Raw genomic sequence first — 16,499 nt, forward strand, 5'->3', positions numbered from 1 at the left:
GACACGACGTTAGCAGTCTTGCAGAGGCCTGTTGGGCCAGCAGAGGGCATCACTGCTATGTGGGAGCAGCCAGCAAGCACACATTATATTATCTAGAAATATTACAGACATAACAACCGAAAGAGCATTTTTATTCAACTAGAGACATTGAACATTCGATGGTGTGGAGATGTTAAACATCACTTGTTTCAGATAATAACCCTGCACATTTTACACAACCTTGACGTGTCATTCGTTTTCGGCTCAACTATAATTTAAATCAGTCTTTGAAGTGATGTCACGTTGTTTCGCGTTAAGCTTTTGCTTAACTGATTTTTTTTTTTTTTTAAATGGCTTCCGACTTTTAACCAACAACAAGCATTTGATGTTTTTGAGTGGCGGAAATTCATTCAGTAGATTTATCCAAGTGAACTATTTCAGATTTTAGAATTGTATGATGTGATGAATTGCTGCACGCTTAACTGTATAAAAAGAAAGAAAGAGATATATTGTTTTATTTTGTTTTTTGTATTTGATTGGTGTCAGAAAAAGTAAATAGGGTTATGGCCTTTAAAATGATTAATATGGTAATTGATCATGTTGCCAGAATGTGCTTTAATTTGTGTTTATTACGACTTAAGCTCCTCCGTCACAGTTTGGGTTGGTTCCTTTAAGTGGGATAAGTGCTAATTATGCTTCAATGGTTCAGGATGTAGAGCAACAATCTTTCTAACAGCTGATTGTTCACCGTATTTGGGTCAGGTCAATTGTTTTTAAATATTATTATGTATTGCATTAGGGATGCAATTAGTTGTAGTTGTTATATAATCTTCTTTTCACTCACTACACGCCCCATCTTTGGATAGCGGGCCAAAGACAATATAAAAGAGGGGCATGGTGGTCTGAGTCATGAGTCAGGACCCTTTACATCCTGCAAGAAGTGGTGAGCAAGGTTGTGAACCAGCTGGAGGTTAAAATTAGTTCCATGTCAACCAGCTGCTACATGTTAATGCCTCAATAACAACAATCAATACTCCAATAATATAATTATATATATAATACAATCTTCATAATCTGATTGCTGCTTTTACTTTAGTAAATTATATGTACACACTCCCATCATTCAACGTCGGAAATAAGCTGCAAAACGTCTCTAATAACACAATCTTCGTCATCATCTTCTCCATCATCATCATCATCATCATCGTCGTCGTCCTGAACGAGCTGTGTGAAGCGGTGTCGCTGTATATGGAGCTCCTTCATCAGCATGTGTGCCTCTTTCTCGTCCATGTTCCTCCTCTTCTTCATTATCGCCGTGGTGGTTCAGCTGTTGCTCCCAGGAAAAAAAAAAAAAAAAAAAAAGGAAATTCCTGACCAGAAGTCAACCTCGACCGGTCAGGTGGCTCCTTCCGTCCTCCGTCAGCGGAGTGTCAACGCGCGATGGGGAGGAACTTAGTCACCACCGACGCACATAGCCGACTCCTACTTCCCAATGCGCGTGCTCCCGGCGACGGCAAAACGTTGCACGGTTTCACGCACACGTACACAGAGACGTATAGGCTACGTGTCCCGGCACACACGCGCTCTCCTGCTGCTGACAAGTTTATACCAGTCATCGTGAGGGAAATTTATATGTTTGGGTTCTTTTTCTGTATTATTATTGCTAAAAAATTCACCCAAGAGGACAATCCAAGGTCATATTGTCTCGAGCATTTGCGCGTTGAAATGGGTTGAGCTGTAATTTTCCTCGCAATGAATGAGTTCAAAAGACTTCTCAGCGAGGTTTGTATATAAATGTGTTTAATAAAGTACAGCAACACCTAGTATTATATGTGTTATGCTCTTTGAATGAGCTTTTTAAAGCTGCGCCAAAGATGCGCCCTTAACACGACGCGTGGAGATGATGAAATGGATTGAAAAAAAAGAGTGTGGATGATATTTCATCCGGTGACTTCAAGCCAAATGATCAGGATGCCCTCTGTTTCTTTTATTCTCAAACATATAAACAAATAAATATAGACCGTCGCTTGTGAAGTCAGTTTTCCTAAAGCTCGCCAGTGATGCGATCACATGAGTCGACGTTTGAATAGGTGCAACTTTTGAAAGAAAAAAAAAATACTTCATAGCGCTGTATAGATAGAAGACACACCCTTCGCTCTGATGTCCAACCAATCAACCGCGACCCGGGTTCGCGGCTGCTTGTGGTCGCAACACACAGGGACACAGTATGGAGAGACCGAGACAGAGGTGGACGCGGTCTATCTTAACTGAGAGAGCAGACCTGCAAAGTGCGCAGTGACAGAGGAGTAACACACACACACACACACACAGAAGGCAAATAGACAAGTTTTGTGGGACGAGTATCAGCGCGGTCTTTTTTTTTTTTTTTTTTTTTTACTGAACGTCATCCTTGTCAATGCTCAAGTTGCACATACGAGTCGGCTACGAGTTTCCAATGGACAGACCCTTGGAGAAGGCTGGCGCAACAAGCATGGGATTATTTTTGTAATGTGGATTGCTATTCTTTTGCAAGAAAATAAAGGTCCGTTGCGGAACAATGTGGGACGTTTTGCGTCTTGGATTCTCGTTTTTCTGGATATCTTGAAAATCATTGGCAACAGTTGAGAAGGAAGAAGTTATGCGTAAAGGATTGTATGCTCCGACCCCGGGACCATCATGGATTTGCCTCGAGAATTCCCAGCCCCTTATTTAGAGAAGTTTTAGCCGGTCCACTTGTGTTGTTATTTTACTTTTTTGTTGTAAACTTCATGCTTGAGAACAAATCGCCACTTTTGGCCTCTTGGATTTTAAAACGTCGCCTGCCTTTGGATTGGATTTCCAACACCATGAACATTATTGACAGTTTGACACTATTATTTTTGACGCTGTCAGCTGTCAAGGTGAGTCATGTGCCACAGAGCGCAAACTGGAACGAAACCGAAGAAACATTATTCGACCTCTATGTGCGTAATGCAGCCGCCGGTCATTAATGTGTAGCTCGTCCTTGCTTTTCCTCCGGCTAGGTCATCGCTCGTGTTTAAACAAACCGACATGTTTCGTGGCTTTGGGGAGATTTAAAGAGCCATTACGCAAAGCCGACACTATCTAAACCGAACCCCCACACACGCAGGTGGTGCCTTTTATGTGGTGCCAATGCGGCATATGTGATGATTTTTAAATAATATTGTGAAGTTTGACGCGGGGTGATCGCGGGCCTGCTCTAAAACCACCTTGGAGATATTATTACGCTTTAAAGGCGCAGTGGCTCCATTCTGAATTAGGACATGTGAGCAGGTTCAGGCACTGAGATTAAACTCTCACGGCTCGCCTGCTTCAATGAGGAGAAATCCGACTTTTACACTCCGATTGGGAACATTCGGTTTCAGGTCAAGACTCGAGCACTAACTTCACAGATTCATCAGGTTGACGCGGAAATCGGAATGGCTGTTTAAGAGCGCGCTGTAAATCGTTACCCATAATGATTAATCAAGTGCAGTGTGTCCAGGGAGCCTTTGAGCAAAGGTTTCCGAGTGGAAAAAAACAAACAAACAAACAAGACACACCAGCTACGTTTTTTTTTCCAACAACGAGATTGGATGTTGGAGGATTATTTCTTACAGAAATATGTTATTTCAAAAGGCAGCAACGGGGCTTCCGTTTGTGACACAGCACTCACACCCTTACGTTCACGAAATATGTACCATGCAAAGTCCAGTAACGTGTTTATTTATCTAAATGAGTGATTTAATAACAGCTAATCCCGTAATCACCACCGACGATGCTGTCTCAGTGGCTCATATCGGCCTATCATCGGTTTTAGGGGCCGCTGTTCGCAGCTTGACACCCTGCTATTAATTATACAGTATATGAGGGTTTTTTTTCTTCCAGAGCTGGGGTCTCCCAGCCCACATTGAACCCGCTCACGCCACCAGAAAGGGGGCGGAGTCTGTGGCACCAACACAGCCGGGAAAAAAAAAAAAACGTTTCATTAAGGAATAGAAAAAAAAAGTTGCGGTGACTAAAAGCCAGTGGAATGGGTCTCACGCAATATTGACGAAGTATTGCGCGCCTGTATGTGACACACACACACACACACACACACACACACACACACTCACACCGAAAGAGAGAGAGAGAGAGAGCGGCGCGCGCGGTCGTGCGCGTGTGTGTGAAAGCGAGCGAAAGTTGCCAATTCGCTGCTGTGTGGTCGGCTGGTGTGGTGACAGCTACCTCCTGTGAGGGAAAGTAGCAGGCTGGCTCACCGGTTTTAATGGCGACAGTTGCCGAGAGGCGGCGGAGGAACACAGAGGTTCCGTCACTGAAACCAAAACCACCACACGCAGTCTTTCACCAGCGGAAGAAGTTAGGTCGTCGTCTTCGACACGTTGTACCGCTGATACACCACATAAAAGCAGCTAATATGATAACAAGGGTTGCTATATTCTACCAAAAAGCAACCACTAAAGGAAAGATATCCACGTAATCTTTATGATTTCATAACTTGCTGAACTACTTAACTTTGAATCCAGATATCGTAAAGGACCAGAATCACGCTCTGAAAACTACGTTCATGTGTATTTCCAATGCTAGAAGACATGTATTGTAACGGACTGAGTGACATGTATGGACACGTGACTCGCAATGCCCCTTCTTTTTTAGCGTATAGCACCAAGATACGACACATAATGTGGTTTTGTCTATTAGCGCAACGGTCCACAGCATGGAAATATACTGTGGACAAGTAAATGGCGCGAGCTCTTGTCCAATCTACATGTAACTAACAGCTCGTCTTCTTTTCTTTCTTCCTTGCAGAGCGCCCACATACCGAAGGAAACAGAAAGAGGTCCACATGACGGTAAGGTGTCCCACAGGGCACTGTGGGAAAACAGCATGCCCTGGGCTCCCTGGCTGGCACTCAGCCAAATAGAAACAGGCCGGTTTGAGGCTTATCGTGACATTAAAAAGGGAAATTATCGCCTCCTGGTGGACATCTGCATAGGTTGACTTCGTCCAGATTTATCCCCCAAAACTTCCCCTTTTTAGTAAATGAGTTCAGTTTCACCATTAAATCTAAACTCTTGGACTTTTTTGAAATCCGGACAGCATTCCTCCTTGTTTGAGGTTAAGCTGGGGGAACTGTTGTGGTGACCAGACTCCTTTTTAGAAAGGAATTTCACCCTCTTGGCCGCGCACAATTTCATTTTTGCACAATCCGAGTGTTGCCCAATCTAATTTGGACAATCAGAAGCTGGACTCCATGATATTGTTCAGGCCTTGTGTGCTTTGGCTCCCCGGAGGCTATGAAGGCTGGCGTTGCTCTCGGCTCCGGGTGATATTTTAGAGGTGTTGTCTGTCTGTGTGCTAATATCTTTCTCAAGATCTCCTGCAAAGGCCGAGAGGGGACTGAAGTGGGGAAACTAGTCTATTGGTTATTATTGTGTAACTCTAGGTGAATGGGGCAGAAGCAAAGCTATAAAGCATCGATGCAGGGCAAAAGGCCCAGATTGAGATATACACAGAGTACTACTAAAACTGCATGTGTGTAGAGAAGTAGACACATAAAGGAACTGTTTCTCAATGGATTAATATGAAGTAAAGTGTGTGTGCATGTTCGTGTGTGTTTCATCTCTGTGAGTCAGCCTGTGTTTGTTTTATTCACGTCTCCTTTAGATGTGTGTTATACAGCACTGCTCCAATCAGGAGTCGGTGGTTTAGGCTAAAGCCCCGCTGCCATTTTATAACCCTTGCACCCTGTGACTCTGCCCCCCCCCCCCCTCTCACCCTGCTTCCCCTACAGTGATCCCTTTAATGGAGGTGTACAACAAGAGTTTGTGTCAGCCTCGGGAGTTGCTGGTGGAGATTCTGCAGGAGTATCCGGAGGAGGTGGAGCACATCTTCATCCCGTCCTGCGTGGTGTTGACGCGCTGCGCCGGCTGCTGCAACGATGAGATAATGCAGTGCACGCCGACATCCAGCTATAACATCACGATGGAGGTCAGCGGCGACATTTTTGTTTCAACAGCAATACTTACAGTGCGTTGTGTGCAACGGGGGGGTTCGTTTTCATCCCGGAAGTGCGTTCCTCAAATTATACTTTATCTGTGCCTTTGTGCATGGGCTCTTCAAGTGCCCCTTTGATCGGCCCAGAGGCCTCCCGGTGCCCTTCTGCTTGGCACAAGTGCCCCTATGCTCAATGGAAATGCCAATGTGGTTTGCTCAAAGGCTGCCCAGGTGTGACCTTTGGGGAAAAAGGCAACCCTATAATTAGCCCCTTTTTTTAATTCTCGCCCCTCTGCTTCTCTGTCCACGAAGAGTCAGTCTGTTTGACTTCATCAGACCATTACTATTATTAAAGAAATTTGCATGTTTATGAATTCAAGTTCATTTGTCAAGTTTCCATACAGAGGAATTGCACATTTTCCACCACATTTCTAGGAAAAGAGAATGCAAATCAACACCTCCCCTTCCGCCACTTGTATGCAAATACTAGGACTTGCTCATGTGGCATTAAACCATTGGTCCAAGTCAAACCTCCAACTATCCAAAATATGATGGGACTTTGACATTTGTGCTTGTCATGTATCAATTTGAGGAACTTTGGATGCTTTGTCATCTCTTCCGTTTTTCACACCAGTTGAAGACTTTCAATATTTGTTCATATCGGAAACAGAATTTTACCACATCTGAACTTTAGTGACCTTTCAGTGTGACGTTTTGTTGATCCTTGTCCATTTGCCTTTGTCTGTTTCTTGAAAGCTACTGTAACAATTTCTTCTTCTCTCCTTTCTTTCTTTTTCTTTTTTTTACAGATAAAAAGAATAAAACCCCAAAGGCAACAAAATGATATTTTCATGAGTTTTACAGAACACAGCGCATGTGAGTGTAGGTAAGAAACCCCAAACTCTCACTGAAGCACACACACACACACACACACACACACACACACACACACACACACACACAGCGTGAATGCAACACTAATCGCTGTGCCTTAGTGTGGCAGAGCAGATGTTCCACCGAACACGTCATGTCAAGTTATTGGCTCGTCTGTTTGCCTTTGACACTATCGACACTCGTATCAGAAGGATTCATATCTTATCTTTGCTTCTTTTTACGACACTGAACTTGAAAAGACATGAGAGGGTTTAAACATCCTTCATATTGCTCGAGTTTACCCTCATCCCATCGTATTTTTAAGCACAGGAGATGCATTTGTGTGGACGCAGAGCCACCTAATCCATTGTTTTCCCTGTTTGGCGTGTAGAGGTCACTCCAGGAACTACTTGTGATCGCTTTATTGATCTCCAGGATGAGTACTGTGTGTTCCTGTTGGGATCTCCAGTCGCAGTTTGGTGACTTCTCCTGGGTTGCGCTGCAATGATTTATACATTTTATGGATTCATTTGATATTCTTTTCTTTTTTTATAGACAGCTAGTTTAATCTGTTAAAGCCTTGTTGTAAAAACAGATGAGTGCTGCAACTTATTATGGAATTAGTGGCATGTTCTTCATCTGGCACAGATGGTTCCCATAAGTAAAACAAGGAAAACAAAGTATATATATATATATATATATATATATATATATATATATATATATATATTTCACTTTCATATCCGGGTCAATAGTTAACACAAGTCACATTCCCTCTGTTGGAAGCCGTGGTGGCGATGGGACCATCACGTCCCGATGTTTGGTTAATTTGATCAATTTGGGTGCTGAATTCTGAGCTGACATGAAATATCAAACTGTGACTCAGCAACCCGGATGTGGGCCATGCATCATCCTCCCACGTTTAAGGGAAATCTTAAAAGCAAACAAACTTTGTAGGACCTTTGGCCGAGGACCAAGCTCTCTCTTTTTCTGAACTCGTACATCTGAAATGTGTCAGCGTTCAGCGCAGTGAGGCTGTCTGGAGAGCATCTGGCTGTAAAGTAATGCTACTGTCATCTTACTGGCTGTCTGTGATGACACAATACTTTACGATGAAATAATTTAGATGCGGCTATAAACTTTATGGCTTTCATAAAAATTTTAGGAGGGTGTGATCAATCTATTTTGTGGTTTCACTTCACGATATTGTTCTGGAAAGTGTATGCAAGGCATTAAGCGCTGGAAACAGAACAGGTCACTGCCAAAATCCCTCGCGCGTTGGGAGGCAATCCCAGTTTGGGAATGGCCGACTCCGCCACCGACGATGCAAAATCCCTTTTTATTTCATTTTGATTCAACATTTATTTCGACAGATAAAATCCGTGGAGATAAAAGCCCTCCTGCGATGGCAGCGCAGTCAAATGTCAAGTGCGCGTCAGTTCCACGCAAACAATAAAACAAAGACAAAACAGTACATTACGGGGGAAAAACGTGGGTCAACAAACCAACAGAGGAGCTTTAATAGACACAGATAGCGGGTGATACACACTGTATAGACAAAAAGGAAACAACACAATTGTTATGCGCGGCGGCAAGAACAGTTTGTGATTTAAACCCCTGATAACTTTTGTTTGAAAGTAGCTCGCGAGATGACCGACTTTAGATTGAGTCTAGTCTGCAGATCATTCAAAGACCAAGGCCCTGGTGTCCCATTTAAAAGCACAGATTGAGTTTCATTAAAATTTAAGGACGAAACTTTTAATGATGCACACGCGAGTGATGTTGCAGTGCATCAGCAATCTAAAACTTGGCTGTGTGTCCGTGACCTCTTTGAAAGAAACACAGTTTCCCAACACTTTTGGCAAATAGAGTCTCCATCAGTGAACACACCCCGCCTGTGTGCAAATCTACGAGAGCGCGTATGTGTGTGTGTGTGTGTGTGTGCGTGTGTGTGTGTGTGTGTGTGCGTGTGTGTGTGTGTGTGTGTGTGTGTGCGCACAGCGTTCAAACATCCGAACAGATCTGCTTCACTTACTGCGCGATTGAAAGTGAAAGTTGTATCACAGTTTCTGGTATCGGGCGATGCCCCGAACCGTGGTTTAAAAACAAAAAGTGATGTAACTCCGCCCGTGGCGGTATAGAGCCTCTGGTCTCTTGATGGTCTTGATACGTATCTGTTTACCGGGAAACAACAGTGCGCCGTGATCTAATGTCATGTTGTTTTCTTTCCTGCCTTTCAGGTTAAAGAAAGAAGCAAAAGAACAGAAAGAAAAGTGAGTACAGCACTTTTTCTGCATGGAGATTGGGTTGTTTTTTTTTTTCTTCCAGAGGGGGAAACAATGGGAAGTTGAGATTTGATCTTTTTCCTGTTTTGCCTTGCAAACAAACTCTCACTCTCAGTCTTCTGCAGCTCCCGGGCCTTTCCGGACGTTCTCCTTCGTATGCTCCTTCTGTTGTTGTTTTTTCTCCCTCACTCACCTTTTTTCTGATGCCTCGCCATATTCTTTCACATTCCCAAACACCCAAACACTTCCCAACGATACAATTTCATTAAAATACAAGCTACGACATGATATCACGTCACGCTGGGATTAGCATGCAGCTCTCAGGTGATAAACACGGGGGAAAAGCAGCTCAATCCATCCAGGTGAATGAGTGACACTGGACGAGGGCATTGCCCTCTCTATACCTGTCCTTTACACCTGTCCTCCCTTTTGTATCTCATCTTTACATTCCTCTCATCTCTTCTTTACTGTTTACATCCCACTTAACTTCTGTTACTCCGGCGACTGGTTGCTCTGATATAGATAACAGTGTTTTTGAAGACCGGTTAAACTTTTCTGTTTATGGTTCTTGCTTGATTGTTCAGTGTGCACAGGGTCATTAAAACTCTTTAATCCTCCCTCTCAAAAAGGGGGGGGGGGTGTCGCTGCTTGTATTTTGGTTTTATGTCAGGTCATCTGTCATATAGATAAGTCCTACTTTTGAGACCTCCTCTTTAACCTTGTCTTCATTGTTTACGAGTCCGGCGTCGGTGGTGTGCGTCTACAAAGCGATGGTCTTAGGGTCATTCAACTCTCATTTCTGATGCTTTCATACTTTTACGTTTAATTTTAACGCCGGCCGCTGACCTCTCAGCGGCGACGGGGCTCTCTGCGGGTCTTCCCGCTGTGGTTGTGCAACTGTCAACGTCCACAGGGAAACCGGACCCAACATGAAAGAGGAAGTTCACGCATTTACTGGAGTTTCGTCCTATCTTTATTGGACGTGTGTCATACTGGTCATCCGGTCCCAGCTGAGTCTGAACGAGCACCATTGGATGGATTGTCGTGGAATTGGATGAACACAGTCTGATCCCCCTCATATGGCTCCATCATTAGGTCAAATGTCCCTTGGTTTACAATTAAATAACCGCAAAACTAATGACATTCCCCATCAGCCTCCACTGCACTTTGTTTGATGCTATTAAGCGAATGTTATCATGCTAACACGCTAAACTAAGAGAATGAACATTGTCAATATTATATCAACATGTAATTATGTAATGTAACTATGCTGACATTAGCATTTAGTTCAAAGCACCTCTGAGCCAAAGTACAGCCTCGCTGACACTTCTTTTTTTACCTGTTATCTGGTAGCGTGTTACCTGCATCAAAGCCGACATGTGAGTCCAATATTTCCACAAGCTAAGCTTCTACAAACTGTGCAGCAAACTCCGTGTTTGTTCCAGAAGAAGAAGACCAAAGCGCCAATATTCTCTGAGGCACTATAAGAGTTAAACTTGACCTCTTCCTCAAAGGAAACTTGTCATCATTGCGATCACAAAAGTACATTTAAAGATGCAACCTGCTGCTAGACAACAGGTAAAACAAATACGCGGCAGTGTTACTCCTGCTGAGGTCAAACTGTGGTTCGAGGTCTGACTATGATGTGTTGAGCACATATTCCTGAACATGATGAGGTAAAAAAAAAAGTTATTTTCAACCTTTACACAGTTTTTCTGTGTAATGCCCTGTATATGCAGTTGCCATCAATGTCTCTACACAGACATCTAGTTTTTTTTTTTATTTCTATTTTTATTTCTATTTGAGTATTAAAACAAGTTTTCTCTGTAGTTGTAATCATCTGAGACATCAAAAGCCCTGCTCGGCTTTTTTTATTCGCATCCTGATATTTTAATCCAGCCCGCACCTGTGAAACTCCAGGTGTATGCTCAACAGGCTTGTTCTCATTGTGCTGTGGTCGGAAACAAGTTGAATCAGCCATAAAGAGTTGACCCAGATACCTTGAAAGACGCAGTTTTCATGGAGTCCCAGTTCATTGTCCTCTGAGAAATTTCAGAACAGCCAAATCTCAAACTATACCCTTTTTCTTAAAATTCAAGTTGGACAACAAATCCATTTCCTACAAATCTTATTTTCTGTTCGTCGCATAGCTGCTAATCTCTGAATTCAAGATCACCCCCTCACTGTGAAACATTTCGACGTATCACACACTCACGTGAACACTGCCTGACGCCGTTCTCATAACATGATGATATAAGTTATCGTCCCAAACCGGCCAATCACGCCCAAATAATCAATTTAAGGAATAACCTGTTATGAATGAAAATGATAGTTTGGCTCATTGATTAATGGAAATGATAACAGATTGCTATTTATCAGTGTTGGTTGTCAGTTGAGGCCTCTTTTCTAAACACATCGGCACATCTCCTTTCAGTCTCTCAGGCATCTCTCTGCGTTGTTGTCCTCTTTTCTCTTTGCAGAAAATCCCGGAAAGGCAAGGGTAAAGGCCAAAAGAGAAAACGAAAGAAAAACCGCGACAAAACAATTCACGATGCGTATGTCAGCTCCGCCTTCTCCACCTACCTGCACTTGAGTGTTGCACTTCTCATAATTAAGCTAATTTGGGAGGAGCTAATTTGCCCCTTTTAAATTTGCACCCTTAGCCCCATCAACTAGCATGTCGCTTCTGTGTATTGTCCTAACATTGTCTCGTCCGTCATGTTCCACGTACTCAAAGTATCAGTGTCTCCGCTGCTCTGTGTCTTCGTCTGCTAACGTTGTTTTGCTAACGTAGCATTAGCAAAACTTTACGTAACAGCGATTAGCCGGGAAAGCACAGCAGGCTTGCCGGCCGTATCCCACATCGCTAGAGATGAACCATGACCCATCTCCACCCGTCAAAATACCCATCTAATCTCCCCACAACTTCACCAGCTCCCTGTCTGAAGAATATCACTCCGTGCGGGGGAGACTGGGACCTTGGTTGAGATGAGATACGGCAGCGTATCATGAAAAAAAAACAGTACAAACTATTGAGTTTCTTCTCACATCTTGTCAGATACCAAGTTTTCTGATTGATAATGGAGACGTTTTAAACAACGCGAGAATAAACAGATCAGCAGTTAGCAGTAACTTAATCATTTTTACTGAAACAAGGTCACAGCTCCACCAGCATGGCGATGCAGACGGGTTCAAACTGTTCCGGTATCTGTGCTGGCATCAGGATTGTAATCGCGGTGCTGTGTTGAGTGTTGAGTCTGTGCCGCTTTGCTGTGTCTCGTCCCCGTCTCCTTTCCACTTCTTGTTCTTTTCATCTTTACAAACAGTTTTGGCCATCATGTGCATAATGCTGGTACTTTTTTATGTAATGTGAAAGATCTAAGTGATGGCTATCTTTTGCCTTTTTTATTTTGCTAAGGGGGATATGTCAACAAGTTGTTTAGCAAGTACTGTTTTGTTTCTTTGCCTGATTGTGTCTCAAACTATACAAGAGCACCCATATTCTATATAACAATAATATACAAATTATCTCATGTTTCTTCAGTGCTCATACTGTGAAAGAATATGTGTATGTGTTCATTTGTAATTTGTACATTGAGATGTATCTGAGTCTTCATCTGTCAATTTTACGCCTCTGTTCTGAATCTAATGTCCCTCTGTGGGAGGCATAGTCTGCAGTTTTCACTCAATAAAATGAAATGTTTCTTACCGGAGCACCAAGCAGACCCTTGAGTCTTCTTTATCAACAGTTTTCCATTTTTAAGAGTGAGAGCCAGGTCACTGACCCGCAGTTCAAAGCCAATATGTGTTGTTTTGTGTTGCATGAAACAGTCCAGTCCCTTTGCTCACTGCATGTACATCACCTACAAGGCATTTGTGAGCGGTCCAATCAATGAGAGAGGGTTTGGGGGGCGTGTGGGAGGGTAATTTTACTGCTTGAGTATTTGCTTGCTCTTTGGGAACCTGTGTGCAATACTACCCAACTGTCACTTGCAGTACAACTCGACGGGCCGTGGCTTGGAAGAGCAAACTGGAGCGTACGAAGGGGTTGACCTAATGCTGACCTTTCTTATGGGTGGTAATAGTACACTGTGATAATCATCCTCTCTCTCTCTCTCTCTCCCTCTCATCTCGGTCGCTCTCTCTCTCTTTCTGTCCAGTGTTTGTGAGCCATGTTGTGATCACTGCTCGGAGCGGAGAAAGCGCTTGTTCGTGCAAGATCCAGCAACCTGCCGGTGCTCCTGCAAGCACACAGATGAATACTGTAAAGAACGTCAGCTAGAGCTTAACGAGAGGACCTGCAAGTGAGTTCTGTCGGATTATGAAGCCAAATCTAAATTGTAACTGAGTATCTTGCATACTTTAGTAAAGGCACTAATGTAGTTATTGTTAAAGCCAAACCAATCTAAGATGAGTCTGTGATATGCAGGTTGACTTTGAAAAGACTAAGCATGTAACGAGAGGAAATTGATATATGTTGCTGGCTTTCGTAGGAAAACATTTTAGGAATAAAGAGTAACTTTTTGGAAGACATCAGAACCGTTTGAGGATATGTTGACCTTGTCCATGTGATAGAGGTGGTTCGTAGTGCCAAACCCGAAGAGAATGATCAACCGACTCTGCAGCTCATCATAGCTCTACGAAGCTATATAGTGTCCTTAAACTCATTATTCCAGTGTAATGGACTGCAACTTTACTGATTTTGTTGACCAATCAGGGTCTCACCAGTGTTGTTCACACTCTAAACTCACTTTAGGCAACTTGCCCAGCAACAAATGGCAATAGCAACTAGATGTGGGACATAGTGCAGCATTAAGCTGCTAAAGGGCAAGATATTTTCGTCCGGAGTTGGCGGAGACTAAAACAGAGCAAAAAGGGGGGTGAACATTGGACTCACATTTGTTAGGTCGAGGCAAATATGACGTCAATGTTGCTCCATGACTCCTGTTTGATGTGTAGTCAACTCATTGCGAACACCTTCGCCATATCAATCTTTAAAAGGTGATAGTATATCAGTGTTGTGTTCCCATGTAGTTCTACTGCCCCCAGGTGGCCAGAAACTAAATTGCAGCGCTCTGTGATCCAGTAACACAGGCTAGCGGACTAGTGTAGCAGCTAGCATGAATGTAACATTGTGACTTTAGATCTATTTGTTCATGCGTGTATATGTCTGAGGAAAAAAAGGCCAAATGATACTTCTATAGACAACTTGTATTTATTTCCTTGTTCTGATAACGGTTTCATCTTTCCCTCTTGTTTAGATGTGACAAGCCAAGGAGATGAGAGAGGTGGCAGCACCAGATGTACAAGATGAAGGAATATGCTAGATATTTCACGGCACAGCACTTTGACCTTTGAACCGTAAGCTCTTCTTTTCTGTGGAAAGCATTCCCCTTGGACTGTCGAGAGTGAACAATAAGAAAGACTGAACTGAAGTTTCCTCCCACTGTTTATCTGTGTGTATATAGACCATGAAAAAAAAGAAAAAAGAAAAAAAAAATACAGAATTGTTATGCTGCTACAAAAACAAATAACTACCCATCATTTGACAAAAAGCAAATAGCCTTCATGCGGTTTTGCATTTCTAACAGGCTTGTGATGCAGGTGTCGTCTTGTTGTCAATTCATTGTATGCAATCACTTCACTGGATATGAGTCTCTACTGTGGTTGCGTGTCAGGCATAAAATTGCCAAACCTCTCAATTTAAGATATTTAACTGCTATAACAGTGGGTGAGGCTGAAGAGGACACGGGAGCGCACTCTTCTTTCGAAAATGACGGATGGATTTTCATTGGTCGATTTCTACTTTTGCTTTTGGAGTATAACAGCAGGACAACCCGGGACAGTTTGAATCTGTCTTTACATGACAATGCAGGACTGACATGGACTTACACAATGTCACCATTGTGAGCAGCTTGCAGAAGAAGAAGAGACTCCGGAGTGCCATATACTTTTAAAGGGATACTGGTTGTTAATATAGCATCTGCTGTTGTGCTATGTCCGACATGAAAACCACTGAAAACATCCTATATACTGTATGTAGTTTGATTCCATTTGAAAAACTGTGCCTCGCAAAATGTACTGAGAAATCTTTCGAGTGCTTTTTAAATTATTTTTTTGTTTCCTTTTTGAGGAGCGGGGATTGTCAAAGTAGTTTTGTTAGATTTTAAACTCGATACAGAACTCGTTGATTACATATCTTCATCTCTCAACTTGTACATACGTAATATCCCTTTATCCCATAGTCCATTTTAGATAATTTATAATGTAATAGAGTATTTTTCAGTATTCTACCCATATTTAATTTGGTCTATTTATATATGCAGTGTTATGTACCCTTGGCTGTCCTATCTCCCCCCATGTGTAAGGTCACTGATGGCTCCTCTCAGCACGGAGCCTCTCTGTGCTAAACTAAAAAAACAAGTCAAAAAATGATTTGTTAACATTCCCTAAATGGATCATTTGTACTGATGACATCTCCTCTGGATTTTTTTCAACCCCTCTTATCTAAAGGTGTGGGTGCTGTGTAGGATTTTAACATGCCGTGTGTTTGTGAAAATGTGTGTGTATGAGTGTGTGTTCGCGTGCATTAGCCGATGCGCACATCTGTATGGAGGTGTTAGTAAGTTGTATTTAAGTATTTAAGAAAGTAGCGGACCTGTGTTTTGTCCGTCCTGCAAGATGCAAATACGAATAAACTACTGCTAGCAGCTCAGCATACACTACCACGACAACACCACCGTTTTAAATTTGGATAACAATCTGCATCCTGTCATATACCCCTCATTATTAGTTATATTTGTCTCTCCTTCACTATTAACATGTTTTCTGTGTCCATGTAAAGCAGCAAAGCATATTTATTTTCAAATTATATTGTTTTTTATATAAAATAAGGAAAAGGTTGCTGTGTTGTGAATGCTGTGTTTTCAAGAGGTTTAACAAGGCAACGTGAGTTGTTCCGTGTTTTTGTGCGACAAGCTGATACTCACACATCTAGTCCGCATCCCTGCAGACTGTAATCTGAAAGAAAATTAGAACAGAGAAATAAGAAATTCCTGCACGCTTTTCATGACAAACATATTCAGGCTTATGAATAAAATGGCACTTTGAAGCAGTGTGCAGTAACTTCATCTGTTAAATCTAACTGTAGTCACCAATTTAGGCGTACCAGTGGAAACAAAAACTCTTATCAAAGCAAAAGTGTGCGATAAGAGTTGGGTTAGGCTTTTGTAGGTAAGGTTTTAGTAACAAGAAAAATCCATGAAAACCATCTTTGTTTTCATGCACACAGTCATGGACAGGAGTACTTGTGATTGGCTACGCATTTGAAAGCTTTATTTTCACCAAAAAACTTTTGGGGAT

At 42.5% G+C, this 16,499-nt stretch overlaps 1 protein-coding gene across 2 annotated transcripts; it reads left to right on the forward strand.

Annotated features, from left to right (window-relative positions):
* The first annotated feature begins 2,217 nt into the window (after positions 1-2,217).
* Positions 2,218-16,236, forward strand: vegfab (vascular endothelial growth factor Ab). Of its 2 annotated transcripts, XM_068576917.1 has the most exons (8): positions 2,218-2,879; positions 4,792-4,834; positions 5,777-5,973; positions 6,789-6,865; positions 9,093-9,125; positions 11,618-11,692; positions 13,298-13,441; positions 14,399-16,236. In XM_068576917.1, the coding sequence occupies exons 1-8, from the start codon at positions 2,634-2,636 to the stop codon at positions 14,418-14,420; spliced, it is 837 nt and encodes a 278-aa protein (XP_068433018.1). In that variant the 5' UTR covers positions 2,218-2,633; the 3' UTR covers positions 14,421-16,236. The 2 variants fall into 2 exon arrangements, with proteins under 2 accessions (XP_068433018.1, XP_068433019.1); XM_068576918.1 differs by lacking the exon at positions 11,618-11,692.
* Positions 16,237-16,499: the final 263 nt, after the last annotated feature.

This window comes from Clinocottus analis, unplaced genomic scaffold (genome assembly GCF_023055335.1).
Source record: "Clinocottus analis isolate CAN_PGR_092001 unplaced genomic scaffold, fCliAna1.0.p SCAF_15, whole genome shotgun sequence".
Taxonomy (NCBI): domain Eukaryota; kingdom Metazoa; phylum Chordata; class Actinopteri; order Perciformes; family Cottidae; genus Clinocottus; species Clinocottus analis.

Coding starts and splice junctions, on each gene's coding strand:
- vegfab (XM_068576917.1), top strand. CDS start 2,634: ATGCTCCGACCCCGGGACCATCATGGATTTGCCTCGAGAATTCCCAGC. Junction 6,866..9,092: donor CACAGCGCATGTGAGTGTAG/GTAAGAAACCCC, acceptor CCTGCCTTTCAG/GTTAAAGAAAGAAGCAAAAG. Junction 11,693..13,297: donor GACAAAACAATTCACGATGC/GTATGTCAGCTC, acceptor CTTTCTGTCCAG/TGTTTGTGAGCCATGTTGTG.